The sequence below is a fragment of the Magnolia sinica genome, chromosome 3, assembly GCF_029962835.1.
Source record: "Magnolia sinica isolate HGM2019 chromosome 3, MsV1, whole genome shotgun sequence".
NCBI lineage: Eukaryota > Viridiplantae > Streptophyta > Magnoliopsida > Magnoliales > Magnoliaceae > Magnolia > Magnolia sinica.
Window position 1 is genome coordinate 31,119,056 of NC_080575.1, and position 23,293 is coordinate 31,142,348.

Genomic DNA, 23,293 nt, shown 5'->3' on the forward strand with positions numbered 1-23,293 from the left:
ACTAATCAATTACATAAGCATAATTTGAAAAGTTCTTAAATGATAATCCCAAATACAAACATGTATAGTGGTTCAGTTTCGCTACTCCACTCCCGGTGGACGCGCTCTCTCATAGAGTGTACCGGTATTCACTATCAGAAGTTTTAAATTAAGTTCACCTCTAACTTTTACAACCTATATAAGGTCCTAATGTATACTCCGGTTGGAGGCTCCCATAAGAGACTTTAGTTAGTTTTTTATTAGCTAAACAATAACCTTGGTCCTAATCCAAGGACCTACGTTTACTCCCATCGGAGGCTCCCATGGAGACTAATATGTACACACCCTTGTTTGGTGAATTCAGCTCTACACAAGAGCCTACATCCTACATAAGAACCTATTGAGTTTGGGTTGTAAATTCTTATACTCGATCCTATACAAGGAAAGAGAGAATGGACTCACTAATTTACACTTGTTGAATTGAGCCCCTTTGATATGCTTTATTTGGTTACTTGATCGATGCTCTCCCATGCTTCAATCAGCTCCCCATTTTCTCCTCCGATCGTTGATGCCAATGCTTTGCTGATGCTTTAGCTCCAAGATCAAACACCTTTCATGCAATGCTTCACTGAGGTAACCAAGGTGATGGGAGTTAAGTATAATTTCCTACAACTAATTGAAAGTTGAACTCTTAGGGGATTTTCCTTGATAAACGCTTTAGAGGTTGATAGACACTAGGATTTACCAATAGAATCGATATCTAAACTCTAGTGAAAGCTTGAGATCATGATCTTCTTGTATTTGTGCTTAGAATGCTCATTAGAGTGAAGAATCACTAAGAAGAAAGCATGGATCTCCTTGGAATAGAGTTTAAGCATGGATCTCCTTGGAATAGAGTTTAGGAGGTTTGGTAGAGCTTGGGATATACTAGGGTTTCTTAAATGCCAAAAATCTATGATTTGCCTAAAGATTCGAATGCAATACATATAACAAAAAGATTCTAATGGATCTCTAATAGCTAGGATTGACCGATTAAGCCTGGCCCTTGATCGAGCTAGGTCGAAATAGTTTAGTGAACTCGCTTGACTATTTTGGTCATATTCGATCAATTGAGCCCGATTGCTCGAGAGGAATTGAAGATTCCTCGATTGATCGAGCTCATGCCTCGAGCACTCGAACTTTATAAGATTTATCCAGAAAGCTTGTTGGACAGTTTTGACCAGGTTTGGTCAATCAACTTGATCGATCAAGCTTCGCTCGAGTACACCAACAAGTCTGTTGGTTTGGGCAGTTTATTTTCCAACAGCTTGAGACCTCTATAGCCTATCTTATCATATTCCAATTAGCCTCTTAAGGTTAAGAGATGATTAAATAAGATTTTCTTATTAATACAATGATCATCTAGAGGTTCAATGATTGTTTTGGTCATAGTTAGGGTTATAAAGCACCTAATATACTTGTTCTTTACTTCCTTGATGCTCTAGTCTTCATCTTGACTCCCTGACACATAAACACACGTGATTGACAAACAAGGTGCATAAATAAATGCACCAACATAGAGCACTCTTTAGGAATATTGCATTTATCAATCGTGTGTTCCAAAATTTGGATAGTTTAATTTGCATTAGTTTATCCTGTGCATACAATGACATATCAATTATCTCACTCTGCATACAATGGCATATCAATTATCTCACTCAACTAAAGTATTAAGTGTTGAGTTTTGTGCCCTCAAAATAACCCAACATTAAGTAAGCCCCCAACAAAATGGCCTTAGCCTACATTGAGCTGGCTTTGCCCAATAGAAACTTCAGCATGGTTTTACGCAAGTTGGGTAGGGATGTAATTAAATGGGTGTCAATGCAAGTTTTGTTATAAATTTGAGCATGATTAATAATTGCGCAAGGCACAAATGTATTCTTGTACATGTGTGAACTCAACTATGAGCCCAATTATATTATATTATATTATTTTTATATAATATGTTTGATATTATCTATGTCAAATGGTGTAATTAATTTATACTCAATAATAATTAATATATTTTTATAATTCATAAAACTATAAAAAAGAAGCTGATTTATCTACACCATTATCAGGTGTGGGGTTTGCATGGAATATGTACTGTGCATGCCATTTAACCCATCAATTTTTGTGTGCATCATGTATGCCATTGAACTTGTTTAACAAGGTCGCTTTATTATGAAAGTGGGATGCTTCATCAGTGATAGAATTTGTTCTCAAGTTTTTTAGTCTAAAGTAACTTGCTTTTATATCTTTTTGATGGAAACCATAGTTTTACTATATATACACACACACACACACACACACACACACACACACATAAAAAAATTGATCATCTAAGTTAATGATGGTATATATGACGAACGCTTGATCAATCACAATATGTAAATTGAGCCACATGTGTTGCAACACTAATTACTTATAAGTGATAGATTGATTCAGTCTAGTCATTATGTGAGTATGCTAATCCTATATGTGACTCTCGTGTCTTTGTTACTCTTTGTTGCATGAGAAGGTTGTGATGAAGTAATGCCACTTTTGATGATAAGCATGCTATGAAAGTGACCAAATCAAGATCAGGTCATAGAGACGAGTGAGAGGAAAATCATAAATATTCACATGGTAGTGATAATGCATATGAGACTTATCTAAGGTGTCAGATTTAATGAATGATTATTTTTATTTGCAAATTGTTGTATCTATTAATATTTTTAATGGTTTTCTATTGATTAAATTTACAAAGACAAAATCCGTTCCATTTTAAATGTAAATAAGTGTGTGTACGATATATGAGAGCATTAGAATTTTTGCCTATGTAAATATAAAATCATATATACTCGAGTGAGTGTGATCAAATCAACAGTCTAGGAGAAATCGAGATGAGTCTTTTCTGGTCTACTTTTGCATTTAATATGATGCCATTCCTTAGGAAGATTATAATCTTAAAGGTCTCATATAAAGGTTTAGTTTATTAGAGCGTGTAAAATGAGTTTTCTAATTATGAGGGAACATTGTAATTTAATATACTTCTTCAACACCACAACATAAGAGATATTGAAGCTGATTTCTAATTGAAAATTTTCTAAAATAAAAGTTTAGAAATATAGGTATTAATCTCTAATTAACATGGTTTATAAATATGTGTAAAACTTTGGTTAGAGATATTTATCTCTCACTCCCATTTAGCCTTAAAACTAGAGAAGTCCGTGTTTTTTTTTTTTTTTTTTTTTAAAGTATGTGATAGACTGAGTTTAACACTGAGGTTACTATACCTCCAAATTTTAAAATTGAAATATTTTTCAACATTCTCGCTTACAACCGTTGGTGCAAAAATCAAAGTAACTCAAAAAGATTCCAGCCATCCAATCAATAACACTGCAAATTGACGGTCCAGATGGAGCCGATTAACAAAACGAATCCAATCATCACATGAATATATACATCCATTCAACAGCTCCATCATGATGAGACGACCGGCCAAGGTCATCCATCTATTCACATTTCCTCACTCATGGTTCCAAGAAAAACACTTTTTTTTTTATGATTCTCCCCATTGGGTTGGGACTTGGGCGCATCCCATTCCGGTGGAATCATCATCAAATCAGGTGGGGCATCATCTTCCTTCCTCTTTCTTGATGCGCTCCTCCAAATATTCTTTTTCTCTACTACGTTTCTCCAACAGGCATTTGATTCTCCTCTTTCTTTTTCAACCCTCATTCCATTATAATTTCTGCTGCTGCATCTTTCTTTCCTCAGCCCAATCTTCGGAAGAGCCACGTGAGTTTCTCTTCACATCTGACCCTCCATTCTCTCTCTTTTTTCCGATTTTAATGTGCGTTTGGATGCATTTTCAAATCGAATTGCAATTTATAAAGATTGCGCTTCAGTGGTACCGGAAATTTATAAAGATCTGCCACTTGGTGTATTGATCACATCCAACCCGTCCATCGTATGCGTCCTACTCTCTAGGGCCCGTAAATCAGATCTATCGAAAACGCTGGTGGGCCACAGATCGGGAACAATGTGGGATGGGATGCCCGCTCTTGATTCTCAAAGGGGTGCACCTGAGTTTCAGAAGAGCCTGATTTTTGTTCTGTCCCTTCATCTGGACGGACAAGATTCCGTACCTCCTCACTCAAATCAAGGGTGGGCGTTCTCTCACCGTGTTCCATTTTCTGTGGCCTACCTGATTTTCGGTTTGGGCTGAGTTTTGGAGGCTGAGGGTAACGTGAGGCGACGCATCAGATGCACGGATCGGATATACATCACGTGGGGCCCTTTTTTCATGGTACTGCTGGACCTCACCCCCTTATTAGCAGTCCACCACCATTATAAAAATGGTGGTGACGCATCCTTCTCACGTGGCAATCAGATAACGCTGTCCAGACGGGAGCGGACTAGGTGAGACCCCGGATCCACCAAGGTGGGTGGGACTGGGACCCCTGACTGTAGGGATCACAGTGATGTATGTGCCTTAAATCCACACCGTCCAACCATTATGAAAGCTCATTTTAGGGAATGATCCCGAAAATGAAGCTGAATCAAATGTTAGGTGGACCACACGGCAGAAAATAGTTATGATTGAATCCCTACCATTAAAAACTTCATGGATTCGATTGGAATATTTAGTTGCCATCCAACCTGTTGGTAAGGTCACAAACATCTAGATGACGAGACCACAGAAATATCATCTTGATCCAAAGCACTTGTGGCCCACAAGAAGTTTCTAATGGTCAATCACCACTGTTCCTGTACTATGGTCCACTTGGTACAATAAAGATGGACGGCATGGATGTAATCAAATACATCACAGTGGGCCCCACCCATCTCGGTGGATCCGGGGTCTCACCTGATCCGCTTCCTGTCGAGCAGCGGTGTCAATGGGCCGGGCTCGAGCCCAAATTTCAGAATTTTGAATTAGCCCAGCCTGAACAGTTCAAAATCCGGCCGAGCCCACCCAGGCCCGGCCTGTTGATAGCGTACTGTCCACACGGACGCAGATTAGGTACCACACATGTCCTAGCTGGAGACGGACGGTCCTGTCAGAGCCTTTTTTGGGGCCACCATGATTTATGTGTTTATCTAATCTGTCCATCAATTAAAAAAAATCATTTTAGATGTGAGCCCAAAAAAGAGACAGATTGAAGACTCAAATGGACCACATTCCAGGAAGCAGTGGGATTTGAACGCCTACCAGCCAAGAGATTTTGGATCAAGCTGATATTTATATTTTACCTTCATCAAGGACTACGTGACCTTATCAATGGGTTGGATGGCGAATAAATCTCACGGTGGACCCTAGGAAGGATTCAATGGTGGGATCATTGTCACCACTACTTCCAGTAGTGCAATCCACTCAGGCCTTCAATCTGTCTCCTTTTTCGGCTGATTTTTCAATATTGATGGATAGATTGGATAAAACACATAAATCATGGTGGGCCCCACCCAATCGTCCGTTCTCCAGCTAGGTCCTGGTGGGGTAGTACCCAAGAGGCGCCATCCAAACCAGCCATATGGTGGGGAAAATTGTGAATGGATGATATCTCTGAAAACCTCATACTGATCGAGAAATCCTAAGCATCCATTTGATGGCTGTCAGATGGATTGTGGAAAATAAACTGTTACTCATAAACCCAAATCACATGGTTACTCTCCTCATCCATTGCAATGCTTTTATTCTCTTTGCACGATTGGATCAGTGATTTTGTGGTCTGGATGGCAGCACGAATGTGTCATGTGTACTGCTAATGAGTCACCACTATTTTAATAACGGTGGCAACCATGACCAGAGTCTAACCCTGACATGTATATATGCCCATATATTTGCCAAGCCAACACGTGTGTAGGAGACTACATCTACATACCACCCCAAGGCTCGACACATGGGACACGTGTGTGAGATCTGAGCCGTCTATTAGGTGGCCCCCAGTGTGAAGATATCCCTACCTAAAAAACAAGCATGTATTCAGATCAAACAGGCCATAATGTATGAAAGAAAAAGGACGGCTTAGAACAACTTGGCTAAGTATATTTCAACATCCAATGGTTTTGTAAATTGTAGCTCTACTTATCAGTCGGCAGGCACAATCTTTGGTCAAGGGTGCCTGTGTGAAGTGGAGCCCATTTGATGGATGGATAGGATCTCACACGTTCGTTTGTTGATTTGGGCACATGGAGGTGGCATGCGTATGATATCCCTTGTACAAGCGTGTGGGCTGATAAAAGATCACACGTGATTTATCGTAGTTATTACTTCTTGATTAACTTGACTGTCCACAATTTGATTCAACTAAAACTCTTAACATACCATAAGATAGTTCGGTCTCATGCTTCCTTCTCTGAACTTGGGGGTTGTTTGGATGCCTACAAAATTTTAAGTTGTAAATGCTTTACTCTTGAAACTCTTTTTGAGTGTAATGTACTAAAGGTGTCTATAGTTTGTCTTGTTTGGCTTTAAGTTATAAAGTATTTACAGGTAGCTACTAGATGCATGGGGAAGGAAATAACTTGCATCTAAACAACTCCTGTAATGTCTTCACCTATAAACCATTTACAACTAAAGGATTTTATAGGCATTAAAATGACTCCTTAATGTCGTCGGGATGTCAGTTTGTAGTTTTACAAGCGTGGTCTATGGATCAGTATTCTCGATTGCTCATCTGGTGGAGCCCACTGTACATGGACCGTGCTCCAAAAGTATTCTCCAATGGGGTCAATTTAAGTCTTTGGTTTGTTGTCCACAGATGCATGTTTATGAAAATAATTACAGTTCACATTCAACTGAAAAATAAATAAATATTTGGCTAGGATCTTCCACTCCGAGAGAGGTTTTAGATCATGGTCCATCACCAGTGGGCCCCTTAGATGTGTAGTCTGGATCCTTGAACCACGGGCCTATTGTATTTGATGTCTTAAATTGAGTCAAATACAAGGTCTGTTGATGTCACCTTCGATGACATCGAACAATGCTCGATCCTATCGATATTTTCTGGATTTTCTTCAATTGGTCGTTGGACTAACTGGGCTCTTTTTCAATGCCATTGATGAGTGTTCGATGCTATCAAAATTTTTTAAAAAAAAAATCATGTTTTGTCTCTGGACAATTGAGGTGTTAGTTCAATGCCATCGTTGAGTGTTTGATGTCATCGAAGGATTAATTTTGATGCCATCTATGAGTGTTCGATGGCATCGAAGGATTAGTTTTGATGCTGTCTATGAGTGTTCGATGGCATCGACAGATTCTGCGCAGATTTTTTGCAAAGCTGCGAATTGCGAGATTTGTTTCTGATTTTGTTTGAGATTCTTTCCAAGGCTATATATATGGGTGTAAACGGGATTGAGAGGATCTAGATCTATGATAGCAATTTAATAGTAACAAGCAATCATAGAAGAACAAAAAGTTTTAACGTGGAAAACCCTTGCGGGAAAAAACCACGACACAAAGCGACAGAAATCCACTATAAAAAGAAAGTTACAAGAGAGAGGACTTACCCGATTCAAACAACCTTAAATCTTACCCTTGTTACACCCTTTGATAACCTTAGAACCCCTTTAGAAAGCTTTAGAATTATTTCCTATTATATCCAGAAAAGCACTAGGGACCCCTATTTATAGTTTAGGCAACTTCCTTTCATACCTTGCGAAAGACTGACTCAAATTTTCGCAGTCCGCATCAGATTCGAAAACAAATCTGGGTAACTACAACTAGTCGAGCCGAGGCTACGACTAGTCGTAAGACCCCTACGACCAGTCGAGACATCCCCACGACCGATCGAGCAACCCGGACACCAAAAATCCCAAGTCGCTGGACTTTAAGTTGAGTGGTGCTCGACTAGTTGAGCAGCTCCCACGACCGGTCGTGGCTGACCCACAACCGGTCGAGCAACACCCAAAATCAGATTTAAGACTTTTTAAACAATCTCTATCAAGTCTTCAATCTTCAACCGTGTAGCTCATTGACCTCTTATTTTATCTCTTTATCGCATTATAGCTTCAATCAATGCTTCTCGTGCACACTCTATCCTTCTTTTACGCCATCGCCAAGCCCAGAGAAGTTGCACATAACTTGAACTTCTCTGTAGGAATGACCTTGGTGAGCATGTCTGCTGGATTCAAGCGCTTTCACCACTACCATATACTTTGCTTCCGTTGTGAAAAGAGTCACCACAGACTGAAGTTTCGACATCCGACTAATTGCTCCACCCGCTAGTATAAACGAGTATCCTGAAGTAGAGTTTCTAGAGTCCACACTACCTGCATAGTCTGAATCTACATACTTTACCAACTTTGCTCCTGTCTTTTCAAAAGTTAAGACGTAGTCTTTCGTACTTCGAATGTATCGAAGTAGCCATTTCACTGCTTCCCAATGTTGCTTGCTGGGGTTTGACATGTATCTGCTCACAACACCGACTGCCTGTGAAATATCTGGTCTCATACAGACCATGACATACATTAAACTGCCAACCGCATTCGAATAAGGCACATGAGACATAACCTACTTTTCCTGCTCATAACACCGACTGTCTGTGAAATATCTAGTCTTGTACAGACCATGACATACATTAAACTGCCAACCGCATTCGAATAAGGCACATGAGACATAACCTGTTTTTCCTCATTTGATTTAGGACATTGTTCTGAGGAAAGCTTGAAGTGAGCCGCGTGGGGAACGCTCACCGGCTTTGCCTGGTCCATCCCATACTTGATCAATACCTTTTCAAGGTATTCTGCCTGTGATAACCAAAGCCTGCTCCTCTTCTTGTCTCTATGAATATCTATGCCGAGAACCCTCTTTGCAGCCCCCAGATCTTTCATCTCGAATGTCCCTGATAACTGAGTCTTCAGTACGTTGATTTCAAACATATCATGACAGGCGATCAACATATCATCAACATACAGTACTAGGATGATGAATTTTTCATCACTCAGTGTCTTGTAATAGACACAGTGATCATATTCACTCCGAGTAAATTTCTGACTCACCATGAAATAATCAAATTTTTATACCACTACCTCGACGACTGTTTTAGGTCGTACGACGACTTCATTAACCTGCAAACCTTATTCTCTATCCCTTTAACTTCGTTGCCCTTTGGTTGCTTCATGTAGATCTGTTCTTCCAACTCCTCGTACAGGAATGCAGTCTTAACATCCATCTGTTCCAGCTCGAGATCGTATTAGGCAACCAACGCCAACATGAATCTGATAAACACTTGCTTAACCACTGGCGTGAATATCTCTGTGAAGTCGATTTCTTCTCGCTATCAACCTTGCTTTGTATTTATCATGTTTCCTTTTGAATAACCACTTGCATCCGATCGCTTTTCGGCTCACTGAAAGCTCCACCAGATCCCATGTGTGGTTCTTGTACAAAGAGTTCATCTCATCGTTCATAGTCGCATTCTACTTTTCTGCATTAGGCTCATCAAGAGCCTCTTGAATAGTAGACGGTCCCCCTTATATGTAACGATGACATATGCGATATTAGAGTCGTCCCTGTATCTTGCCAGTAAACTACGATCATGCGGTGGATTCCTTCTCACAGGTGGCTGCTCCACTTGATCCTGTACCTCTATCTTCGCGTCTGTCTTTGCCTGAGTATCATCTGAGTCAATCTGAACGTCTACTATCACCTTTTCCGGTTCTTCTTGCTTCTTTTGATCATTCTTTCGAAATAGGAAGCTTTCATCGAATCTGACATCACGGCTAGTGATGACCTTGCATGTGACCTTATCGAATAACCTGTAACCTTTCACACCAATGTCATAGCTAACAAGGATATACTTTTTAGCTCTATAGTTTAGCTTATCTCTCTGAACTAACGGTTCATGAGAGTAAGCCTCACAATCAAATATGTGTATAACTGAGTAATCAATTTTCTGACCACTCTATGCTTCCTCTGAAATTTTACATTCAATTACCGTAGAAGGAGACCAGTTCACCAAATAACAAGCCGTGTTAACGGCCTCAGTCCATATATCCTTGCCCAACGCAGCATTGCTTAGCATGCATCTGGCCCTTTCTAGGAGAGTCCAATTCATTCGTTCAGTCACACCATTTTGCTCGGGCGTGTGGCGCATTGTATTGTGCCTGATGATCCCTTCATCCTTGCAATATTCATTAAATTCAGTGGAAGTGAATTCTCCACCATTTTTAGTCCTTAAAACCTTTATTTTTCACCCTGACTGTTTTTTCACCATTGTCTTCCATTGTTTGAATATGGTGAAAACTTCGGATTTACGTTTCATGAAGTAAACTCAAACTTTCCTAGAGTAGTGGTCAATAAATGAAACTATTGTGGCCGACCCTTTATGTTTGAAACTTCTGCCGATGGCCCCCATAGTCAATGTGCACATAATCAAGCACTCCCTTACAAACATGTTTTGAAGATTTAAAAGACAATCTAGATTGTTTACCATATATTCAATGCTCGCATATATCTAAATCAGTTTTTAATAATTTTGCTTCAATCAAGGATCGTAAAGTACCTTCATGGCTCACTGGCTCATGTAGCCCAACGAGGACCCTAGGACGTAGAAGGTGGAGTATCTTGCACCACTACTTCCAGTAGTGCAATCCACTCAGGCCTTCAATCTACCTTAAATTTGGAAGGTTTTCATGCCTTTGCACTCTCATAACCGCGAAGTGCCCCTTTTGAAACTTTAAGGACGCCATCATTCCGTAAGTTGCACCCTGTGGCTCCCAAGAGCGCCGACAAATCGGACTTTTGGTGTGTTAGAATTGTGCCATGGTTAGTCAAGGTACGCTCCATCCCATCAAATATCCTTGATGCTACCTTGATGTAGCCAGAGATTTGGAAAATAACTTTCTCATAAAAACTTGTCCATGTTACATTCCTATCCATTCAATATTTATTCCTTTGAGGAGTCATGTGATAAGATGCTTTTGTGTCAAGTTACATACTTGTGTTTGTGATTGTCATGTAGGTGACCAATCATGGAATAAACGACGTCACCATTACTTGATTCTTCATCCGACATGTGACCATATTGGCCTCCTTGGAAGAGCCGCTGAATTTTTTTCTTTATTTTAGGATTTCTACAATCATTTTTCATGTGTCATGTCTCCACAATTCCAACACTTTAATTTTTCTTTCCCCTTGCCCTTGGATTTGGATCTAGGTCTAAAGGATCATGTATTCATCATAATGCCTAACTGTCGTAAATTAGTGCGGCTTAAGATGCCAACTTGGTCACCTTTAACTTTCTCATAGCCTTTCTAAAGGGCTACTTAATCAGTGGTCAACACTAAGGTTTCATTTCGGGTGCCTTCATGTGGCCCAAAGACCCATATGATGTAGGATGAATTCAACAATATACATGCATGGTCCTCATCTTTGACTGCTTCCTCCATATCCACTACAATTTGCACATCAATTTATTAAAGTCGCTGCTTATGGGCTTCTAGATCTCCACCCTCGCCATCTTGAAGGTATAACATTGTAGCTTCAAGTATAAATAAGCGATTTTTAAAGGACTTCTTTGTATATATGTTCTCTAACTTGGGTGTATGCCTAAAAAGTTTTATCTTCAAAACTTTATTGAAACCTCATCCGTGAGTGTAATGTACTAAGAGGCTAAAGTATTACTATCAAGGTTTTCTCATTCATTATCTTTCATGGTAGATTTCCGCTCCTCAAAAACTTTAATCTCGCCTTGCTTGGTTAACAGGCTAATCATCTTAACCTTTCATAACTCAAAATTATTTTTTCCTGAGTACTTGTTAATATCAAACTTGTCATTTCCTATTATTACTAATCATGCAGATTTAGATTTGTGCCCCAATGATTGCTCTGATACTACTTGTTAGGGATCTGTACTACGGAAATCTCATATCATAATCAAACAAGCAATAGAGAAATGAAAATCCAAGCAATCACGAAGAACACATAGAGTTTACATGGAAAACCCCTTGCAAGAAAAAACTACGATACCAAGCGATAAACAATTCACTATAAACAAAAAGTTGGAAGAGATGGAATCAACATAAGGATCCGAAAACTCTAGTTTTCTCCTTTCAAAACCCCTTGGCTCTCAACTTCTCGCGTATTACACTCTTAGAAGTAACCCTAATCACTTATTAACACGATTTATATAACTAGCATACGGAATTAGAAACAAAACAGTGCACTTATGCAAAAATTACGCAAACTGTCTTGAGTGTTTGATGTCATCGAAGGATTAATTTTGATGCCATCTATGAGTGTTCGATGGCATCGAAGGATTAGTTTTGATGCTGTCTATGAGTGTTCGATGGCATCGACAGATTCTGCGCAGATTTTTTGCAAAGCTGCGAATTGCGAGATTTGTTTCTGATTTTGTTTGAGATTCTTTCCAAGGCTATATATATGGGTGTAAACGGGATTGAGAGGTATTCTAAGAGTTTCTAAATTGTCCTAGGGTTTTAAATGGTTGTAGCAAGGGTGATATTCGAAGTCGTTCGAATCGGGTAAACTCTCTCTTTGTAATTTTTGCATTCATAGTGATCATTTGTCGCTTTGTGCCGTAGTTTTTTCCCGAAAAGGTTTTTCCACGTTAAATCGTTGTGTTCTTCTTCCTTTTGCTTGGTGGTATTGGATTACTATCCTAGATTCATGTTCGTGTGCTTCCGCGATCCCCCAACAGGGCCCAACTCATTCCAACTAAAACCCTATGATATGATGCTCCCATACAATTACTTTGTATGGAATGTAAATCTCCTCCTCACTTCAATGAACGATAATTTACCACAGACTAGGGTAGATGTGCGTCATGTGTTTTATGACATCTGAGACATCCGGAACGTGGGCCCACCATGAAGATGATCTGTTAGAAAAATCAAGATTATCCAGTCATCACCTGGGTCACAGGCAAAAATAAATAAATAAATGGCTGACAGTGATTCAAAATACATGTGTGGCCCTACTTGTGAGCAGATCAACCTTGTTTTTTCACCAGGTAATCTTCATTGTATTTGTGGGGCCCATCAACGGCTTGGGTATCGTAAGCACGTCATGATTCTGGTTCATGTGCTGACGTGAATGGTTAGTAACTTACCATCCACTGGGGCGTATGAGATCATTCCTCTATCATCATCATCTTCTTCTTCTTCTTCAGTCATCATTTCTCCAAATTCCTGTTACTAGCTATCTTTCAAGATCATTTATTTTTTCTGAGATAACTTTGCAGGAATTTTCTACTGCAGAAAATGAGCAACTGAATTTATCAAATGTTCTAATAATGATGATTTTGAAACTTAATATGTTTCGAAGCGTGTGTTTGTACTTTGTATTGGGGGTGATCCCAACTTCATTTAAAAAATTCTATAAAGAATAATTTGAATATTTAAAAAACAGGGTGTTTTGCGTTAGTCTCCATAATGATTTTCAGCTGGAGTGAAGGAAGTGTCAGAAGGTCCCTCTTATCAAATTCCTTTCATATCATCTCTGCTGAAAACAAAATGTATTGGGTCCATCTGCACACTTGGATTGGACGTGCTTCCATTGAAACATGGTGCAGTCGAATAAGGGATCATATGCCCTCATCGATTGGAATTGAAATTCACAATGGAGTGAAATTCCTGCAAAATATGATTAATTGAACTGATAAATCAATGATCCAGTGGCTCTCAGTGAAATTCCAGCAGGTAGGAATGACTTGTATCCATTCCAATGGCTACAAACTGCTTCCAACAGCTTAGGTTCCATCAACTTAGTCTTGATTCTAGTATTCGAAACACAGTTTCTGGAAAATAGTTTTTAAGTTCCAGCAACTTGAAGCAAATCCCAGCCATTAACTTTAATGTGCATTGACCAATAAACAGTAGAATGTACCAGATCATACGTGGGAAGATGAAGAGAGAAAATCTTCAACTTATAATAAAATAAAGGGTTCCACCATGACTGCAGAGCCCAAATGTTCCACACGCCGCTTTCCCTAAAGAGACTATGGCACTCCTTTTATGTTCTCTATTAACTACTCTGAACCTGCTGTAATCTCAACCAAATATCTTTTTCGATCTCAACCACACAAGACCCTACTACAAGCTCCTAGAAGATAGCAAAAGAAACTGTGCTGGAGCTGTCAAAAGCGGTGTTCGAAATATCGGTATAACGTTACATATCGCATCCTTGGGATACATATATGGGTCGATTATTGCACAGGATATAACGTTTGTATTGGGTAATTTATCACTCTTTGGGAAACATGGGGAAACGTTGGGAAAATTGTTGAATTTTTCAATGGAACTTCAGGGATTGTTAAAAAAGACCTTAATACACACTTTTAAATCATAACATCTCAAAAAAGAAGTGCACATAATAGGTTTCCTTTGTATAAGGTCCTAAGGTATGTGTTGTCTAACTGAACTAATGCAACTGTATTAAAATTGAATGCATAACATTTAGAGTGTATGTGATCAATTCATCAAACACTCCTAAATACTTCGAACTTAGTCTCAATTGACAATTCATCAAACACTCCTAAATACTTCGAAATTAGTCTCAATTGACAACTGGTTGAAGGGAAATTTCGAAAAAAAATAATAATATTTTAATAATTTTTAATTAAAAAATGATTTTTATTTTCTGAAAATTGACAAGGACTTAACAAATCAGTAGACCAGCCTTCATACATGCTTGATTTCATGTTTGGAGTGCAACATTGCAAGCAATTTGGGAGAAATTGGGGAAATTTTGAATTTTTCCCAATCTTCCCCAAATCAGACTAGTTACACTCAAATTTCAAAATTAGAGTGTATGTGATGATCATTTTATCAAATACTCCTAAATATTTCAAAATTAGTTTTAATTGATAGCTGATTGGAGGAAATTTTCAAAAAAAAAAAAAAAAAAAAACATGGAGAACATGAAGAACCAATGGATATCGAAATCAAAGCTCCAACTCCATGATGTTTCATGCAAAATATGAAGAACCAATGGATTTATAACCATTTGGCACTAAATATAATTTCAACCAAAAAATCGATTGGAAACTGAAAATGCTCGCCAGATCGAACATGTGGGATATATCGGCACTACCTTTGCGCTTCATATCGCACAGGTGGGATATAGCGGCTGGTATCGTCGATATTTAAAACATTGGTCAAAAGTACCTTTGAACTTGGACTTATAGCTTACTCATGTCATATGCATGAATGCTTGATCCATATACCCCCTTCCGATAAATGGAGAAGTTGAAATCTGGCCCTAAAATTGGGTCTATTTTAGATAAATATCCTTACATTTTTGAAAAATGACAATAGGTCCTCCTTAGATGTCTCTAGGCTCTAGAGGTCCAACCTCTTTTATGGAGGAATTAATTGAAATGTTCCTCGAGCATTAAGCTCTTTTTCAGTTTCACTCTTCCCAAAGGCGGGTTATTCATAGATGGAATTTGTTTTGCCTCTTTGGTGGCTTAGGATCACCAGCATGTGTTTCCCTATATGGCCCACTTGCAGAGATTGTTGGATGATACGGACTGGAATTTGTTTTGACTCTTTGGTGGCTCAGGATTACCAGCATATGTTGCCCCATATGGCCCACATGCAGAGATTGTTGGATGATATGGATCACCAAACTCCAGGCACAATGGACTATAATCTAAGAATCAGGTGAAGGGATGAAAAGGAAATGTTCAGGAGTAAGGTTGCCAAAAGATGAAAAAGAAGCACAATCCTAACTGTTCCCCTAAATATGTGAAGCAGCAGAGTGTGTTACTTGATATGCAGTCATTTGAACTGTTGGCTATTTTCTCATTTCAATGTCACCTAAGAAGCTTACAACTAAAGCATGATTCTAGCCAATGATACTCATAGCTAAGTGCTACTGTTGGCTATTTTCTCATTTCAATATCGCCTAAGAAGCTTACAACTAAAGCATGATTCTGGCCAATGACACTCATAGCTAAGTGCTTCACAGCAGAATGTTACTTGATTTACAGTCATTTGAACTTTTGGCTATTTTCTCATTTCAATGTCTCCTAAGAAGCATACAACTAAAGCATGAATATGGCCAATGATAGTCATAGCTAAGTGCAGACTGTTGAGAAGAGAAAATTAGTGGGTTACATTAACTCCATAAATGAATAGTCAGTATCATTTTTTGAGAGTGATTATTGGATTATGACCCACTCATGGTAGAGGATGGATGGTTTAGGTCATCAGAAAATCTTTCCATGTGGGTCCTATGGGGTGACACATGCTGGTCGTGAGTCTCCACAAAGGCAAAACAACTCCATTTTCCATTAACGCCTTGGGGGAGAAAGAAATTGAAAGAGGGCTTCATGCTCTTGTGGCATTTCTGTTAATTTCTCCATATAAGAGGTTTGATGGCTTGACATTTAGTAAAAGGACATTTTAATAAAAGCATAATGACTCTTGAGCAAAGGACCTATGGTGATGTAGAGCAGGTCGCGGACAGTTTCATGGCCAAGATGGATCAGACAAGGCCCGGTCGACGACAGAAGTGATCCAGTTCGTCAAACCTTAGATCGGGCGTATCTCGCAATCCGGAATGAGTTATCGGGCGTAAAATATATGATTTTGGTGTAGGACGAGCTACTTTAGCCATCCAACATGGCGTAAGCTGGGTTGCCCACATGCAGAATTCGTGAGATTCCATCATATCGACGGCCAAATTCCATATTTAATACCGTTTTTACTATAAAGAGTAAGTTTTAGTTTGAATATAACTCTTCATCCGCTGGGCTTTAGGAGTTGTGTCCAACATGAAAAGTGCTTAGAATAATTAGGAGAATAATGTAGTTAACCCACATAGGAGACTTATTATAAAAAGTAAAGTTACTATTTATAGTAAGTTACGAATTTTTAGGAGTTTTAGTTATAGTTTGCTTCTGATTTCTCTCCCATTGTTTGGTATCCCTATTTAAAGGGTTGTGAACTCGTTTATTTCATCTATCAATTAAATTTCGAATTTATTAGAATTTATTTCTATTTCCTTGCTTTCTTTCCTCGTGGATTTGAGAAGTCTCTGTGAGGAGTCCATAGAAGCTCCGTGGATTCGGAGTAGTTATCCTTGAGGAAGACGGTTATTGACCTCATCACGTTCATCCCTGCATCATACAGTAAGGAATTTGCCACATGTTTATCTAAAATAGACCTAATTTAGGATCGTTTTTGAACCTCTTCCCTTTCGTAAGAGATGCTGATGTTTAGCAACAGTTTTGGCATCCGATCGTAATGCATCCTTGTTTCCACTACTGTTGTATATGGTTCCCAAATACATCCCTTTGATGGTGGGGTTTGGGTCGTGACCACCAGTTGTCTATTTGATGTGTCCCAACAGGACTCATATGGATCCTTGTTTCTTCATGAATCTGTATGCTCATCTGTGTTTATGATTCTTCTTCATGTTTTCATGAAAACAGGCCCTAAGTTGATGGAAGCAAATGCTTGTAGAAGGAATGATTCCATAACTGAGATAGTTCAGCAAAAGCGAACCAATGCTAGCAAACACAAAGTGACAGCTTAGACCTATCATACTTTGTAGTGTATGATGATCCTTGTGCGGGCCCATAGCAATACTTCAATACAAATTGGCCTCTCTTTAGATAGGGTATAGCCCGAAAATCAGATGGATTGAATGAGCCTAACCTCTAATTAATAGACATTTGTTTGTTGAATCTAGAAGTTTGATTATTCTTCATCTAACCATCCAATTGATGGCCACCAATTGGACAGTTAGGGTCATCCCTTTGGTGTAAGTTGTAGACATTCACAATGGGGCCGGTGAATTGTGGTTTGGATTTTGATACGTCTTCCACATGCACAGTGGTTATGTGCATTCAGCTAGTGGTGCTAGTGAATGCTGATCTGGGGGAGTTGGGTGCTGTATTTCAACATTCACCTCAGCATCATTTTTCTTCTGTCTAAGCTGAGATTAGAATTCTACAAAGCTTATAAATTGTAATCACATTTTTACTGTCTTTGATTCATCCACCTTTACTATATGAACAGGATCAACTTTTCCACTGAAAAATTCCCATAAATGATGATGCATTTGTCTTGGTACGGAACAAGAGATTTTGGCACTATTCAGCTTCTAGGCCCACTTTGTTGTGGTAAGCATGCATGGTCCTGTGTTACCAAGAAACCAATTTGGTTGAATGACTACCTAGTGGGTTTTGATGGGTGTCTGGCATTGTCCTTCCTGTAATACCAACTCAAATTGAACTACATACAAGATCTCATGGTCCAAATAGGTCCACTCTCTCAACTATGAATATATTAGCACAATCTCAAACTCTTCATGCAATGAATTTTGATCCAGACGAGGTTTGCAATGTTTGGGTTGATGGATGTTTGAACCATTGGTTCTTCAAACCTTTGGTAACTTTCGGTTCTTTTTATCAAGCAAGCAACATTCTTTGGGTAGAATGTAATGATGGATGGGCTCCCCAAACAAACTTCAATGGCAACAATGGGGATTGGAAAAAAAAGAAGAAGAAGAAGAAGAAGAAGAAGAAAGAACCATGTAGGAACACAATAAAGGAAGAGAAGACAAGAATCAGCCCACACCCAAATCAATGAAATAATAAAGGGTCTTTCTGTTCTATAATAATTCCCAAAGCACCACCTTCTTACAAGGTGGGTCTTTCTCCTACACTTGAAAGATTTTTCTATTGCAAGACACTCCCAAAACCCCATAATAAACCCAACACCTCCAATAAATATTGACCATTCATAAGATTTTAAGCTCAGCTACTAAACGCTCTTGAAACACTCCTCAAAAGGAACTTAAATTTCTGAGAAATCCTTCATTAAAATATTCTATGACCCAACACGCTTGCTCTCTCTTTCCTTATTCGAGTTGGGTTGTTTTTTGACTAATAATCTCCACAGAAAGGTTGATTGACCAGACAAATAGAAGAATAAGTCATTTCCCTAATTCAAAGCCCTTCCTTTTCAACTCTAAACTCTTTATGCATGGCCTAGCATCAACATATGTTGACATCAGCAAGTTTTAGTTCCCAAACAACCTTCACTGCTCCTCAAGGTATTCTGTATTAGTAACAGTGGCCGTAACAGGTACCACCATTACTGATACAGGTATCAGCCATAACGGCCAATACGGGGGCGTAACGACTATTGGAAATTTTCTTTTGCCCAAAAATTTTTGAAAAATATTTAGAAAATCTAGAATAATGTAAATATTCCAAATATGTATTCATTTTTTGTTTTGAACATATTTATGGTAGTGTAACAGTCCACTCTCTGGCGAGAGTATTGTATCGGGCCGTCTAGTGGATTTGTGAATATAATTATGTCTCTAATGTTTACACATCACAATCAAGCATTAGAACTAAAAATTAGAAAAAAAAAGGCATAAATACTAATTTTTAAATTTTTTGAAAAGATGGCCCTCAGAGTTTCTATTCGCTCAAATCACTTCAATCTATGGTTTTAATCTTAAAAACTATAGTAAGAGTGGTCGAAATCTATTGTAAAATGATCTAAGATAGTTTTTGGAATGAGAAAAATGAAAAAATGAGGAGAAAAATAGATTTAAATATTTTAAAAAAGAAGTTGTCGTTTTTCGACCGTTGAGGGGGTAATGGTCGTTATGCACCGTAACGGCCTTTACGGCCACCATAATGGCTGATACGGTCCATAAAAAAAGAAGAAGACCAATTGCCCTGTTTAACCCCCATATCACGTAACGGTCATGGCCGTTATCTATGCGTATCGGCCTTTACGGGCGTATCGTAACGGATATGGAACACCTTGCTGCTCCTCATGCTGTAGCTTTTCATGTATTTTCTTATCTTAGCCCTTCAAATCATATCGGATCTTAGGGATCCAAATCTTCAATTTGCTTGGGAGGACTGTTGCGGATCTAACCTTTGGCAGCAGAAAAGCATATGCATTGGTTCCAATACTTCTTTCTACAATTATGCCCAAAATTTTCTTCTTTAGAAAATTTACCCATCCTTTAAAACTTGAATGGATTTTCTCTGCCCAACATGGTAAGGTTCTGATTGTAATACCATGGTGTCCTGCAAAAGAGATGCATGCATTCATTGTTACAATGTCACTCTAGATCTCGTCCTTGTATTTGTTATAAATGGAAAATGAAAGCAAGCAACTGCCTGTCAGTTCAACTTTATGTCCATCTCTTAAAACCAATATTCCTCAGTATACAACTTCTACATGTTCAACATTGTCTTTGATGTAAACCTAAAGTAGTCATCACACACAAACACGAGAATGAAAGAAGGGGAGAAAGAAATACAAGAAGAACATTACTCAGTAGCAAGCCTCAAGACGCAAGACATATGAGTAGATTTGTCAATTCCAAATAGTCATTATATCCCTATTAATACAGTTTTACTTCATCAAATCTCAGCCTCGATTTTTATCGCTCCTATTTTTCTTGTAGCATCTTAATTCATAAAGAAAAAGAAAAGAAACTTTTCACATCTTTTACGAGTATTCTTTCTGGAATCCCTCATTCTAGACCCTTCTGAATCTTCAAACACTTCCTTGAAACAAATTAAAATATCCAAGCTACTTTCTAACAGTAATTCTCATCATAAATTTGTCAAATATCGTTGTCCAAGACTTCAAGTCAAGAATCGGAAAATCTTGCAAAATCGATATGCTTAGTCAGCATAGGGCTTGAAGAGACATTTGAAACAACTGAGAGTCACCTAAAGTGGAGAAATGGGTGAAAAGTCATTCCTAAATGGAGGGGGTTAACAGGCGCCCACTGAATCTGTTACTTCTGTTTGTTTTGTTATTTTTTTGTTGGGGTTCTCTGAATTTGTGATATTCATTTAAATATATTTACAACACTGTTTCTTGAGATGATTAGCAATTACAGTTATAGAACTTCCATGAGCATGAAAAAAAGAAAATTATTTGCAGTAATTACATGAACTTAATCAAAAGATTTACATGCCTTGAGCATCTCTTTACCATAAATTTATTCCCAATTGTAAAACGGGTGAAATATTTGACCTCAATACTGCTGGAAATCAGAATTTCACTAGCCAAACACCATATACGTTTTTCTGCTTAGATACGGCTGTGCCTGTACTGGATACGCTGAGAAAATGGGCAGCCAGGTCCCACACTGCCATGTCGGACATGCCCTTACCTTGCAGTGACTGTCCTGCAAAACCAAAATAATGGGAAAAAGGGATTTTCATGTCATTTCTGTTTTGTGGGGCATCTACTTCAGAATGACAAGGCCTATTCCAATGTGGCAGCGCAGGATCTGTTCTGATCCAATCCACTGTGGCTAGCCTATTACTAATTTCTTCTCATGTTCATGTCAATCTCCTCTGGGATTCTGATCTAAATGCAATCTTAATGTCGAGCCATTCTCAATTCCTTCTCATTTCTTCATTCAGGTACATGTCCCTTATATCCTTCGCTAAAGTCGTTCTTGTCTGAAAAAATGGGAGGCTTGCTGAGTCACTGGAATTCATCAAACAAGTATAAAAGACTGGATCCAGAGCTTGAATGGAAAATATCTGAAGCAATTAAGCAGAGAGCTTCATCAGGACCAAACACTTTCAGATCAATCAATAGCATAATCTTGAGGTTCCCGCAATTTAAACAAGGTTTGAGAAATATCAGGAGTGTGTTTAAAGAATATGGTGAGTTTGGTGCTCTTGGAAGGTTGATTTTCCTTGTTCTATCTGAATTTAACAAGGTTCTTTTGTATGCTCATCTTCATGCCATTTTACTTGTCACTCTTGTTTACAGACGAGGACTCAAATGGTACCATCGACCATGAAGAACTGAAGAAATGCTTACAGAAACTGCAGCTCCATCTGACAGAAAAGGAAGTATATGATCTATACCATTCGTGCGATGTGGATGGAAATGAAGGAATACAATTCAATGAATTTGTCGTACTCCTGTGTCTTATATATCTTCTAATGGAGCCTTCCACTGCTCCTTCCACCGTATCCATAACATGGTTGAATGTTGAAATTGGTTCTCACCCATTTGCAGTCGAGTTCCATGATTGATTCTTGTGATGACTTTGACCCATTTTAGACATCACGGATGGGGTTGCCACAGCTCGAGGCCACTTTCGACACGATAGTCGAAGCATTTCTATTTCTTGACAATAACAGGGATGGCAAACTGAACAAGAACGATATGGTCCGGGCGCTAAACGGGGCCTCTCCTTTGGAAAAGTCGCCCAGGCATGTTTCGAGGAGAAGATTCAGTAATCCCTCTCTTCTGTTGTATGTGGTGCTTGTTCATGGTTATGTTGGCTTTCATTTCACTTCTTGGTTTTGTGTGAATAAATGCAGAAGAGATGGACTGGAGAAAGAACGGGAAGGTCAGTTTCAAGGAGTTCCTCTACACATTCATAAATTGGGTTGGGATTGATGCTGATGACGAGAGGGAAATCCCAGTAACTGACCATTGAATGTTGTGGTGATGGGTGAGCAATGTTGTGAGGATTTCTGATTAAAATGTGAGAACTGGTGAGTTGAATATGTATCTCATGAAGTTATGTTTTGATTCAACTTCTTGAAATCACTGGGTTGTATATTCTTATTCTTCAATGAAATTGGAATGAAGTTGCCATCCTCATGACTATGAATTATGCAGCTGCTCAACTATTCATTACAAGGATAAATGCAGATTGTAAGCATTTTTGCAGATTTTATTAGCTCGATGTGTTCACCCTTCTCCACATGCACCTTTAAAAACAGAACAAACACATCCAGGCAGTGTACAGGACAACTGAGTGGTGTATAAGGTGGTCCCTACTTGAAGATGCCTATACTAGAAAACCAGGGCGCTTTAGACATCAGATGTTCCCAACATGAATGTTGAATGCTGACCATTCGTGTATAGGGATGACCCACCTGATGAGTTGATAAGCTTGATTTTTTTCTATGGTCATTTTCACAGTGGGTGCAACCTTGTACACATCTTCCAGGCAGATTTGTGAGCCGGAGCAGAATCAGTAACAGATACATTTTTGTAGAAAGATTTTCTTAAAAATTGATTGAGTTTGAGGTTCTCCAAATAGAGGTCATGAATCATTGTCTTTTCTTGGTGACAAAACAATGACCCTGCATGAATATAGGGCCATCTTGTAAATGTGTGAATCCTTGGTCTTGAAGCGGGAGCATAGGGTAAATGGAAGAATCCTGCAACTGTGGTCGGCACAAGTGCTGAATGTAAAGGTGGATGTGGAGCTGGCAAACTTCTTATTTGTAATACTCCGATGCATACATAGGTTCTTTGGATAGTTTTGTTAAAAGGCTAGGACTCAGGATCTGTTTGGCTGGGTTCCCAA

The 23,293-nt window shown here is 38.8% G+C and overlaps 1 protein-coding gene across 2 annotated transcripts; it reads left to right on the plus strand.

Moving 5' to 3' along the window:
- The first annotated feature begins 3,613 nt into the window (after positions 1-3,613).
- Positions 3,614-22,584, plus strand: LOC131239779 (probable calcium-binding protein CML22). Of its 2 annotated transcripts, none has more exons than XM_058237650.1 (5): positions 3,614-3,780; positions 21,375-21,623; positions 21,733-21,935; positions 22,030-22,204; positions 22,293-22,584. In XM_058237650.1, the coding sequence occupies exons 1-5, from the start codon at positions 3,639-3,641 to the stop codon at positions 22,409-22,411; spliced, it is 888 nt and encodes a 295-aa protein (XP_058093633.1). In that variant the 5' UTR covers positions 3,614-3,638; the 3' UTR covers positions 22,412-22,584. The 2 variants fall into 2 exon arrangements, with proteins under 2 accessions (XP_058093633.1, XP_058093634.1); XM_058237651.1 differs by lacking the exon at positions 3,614-3,780 and adding an exon at positions 12,907-12,959.
- The last annotated feature ends 709 nt before the right edge of the window (positions 22,585-23,293 follow it).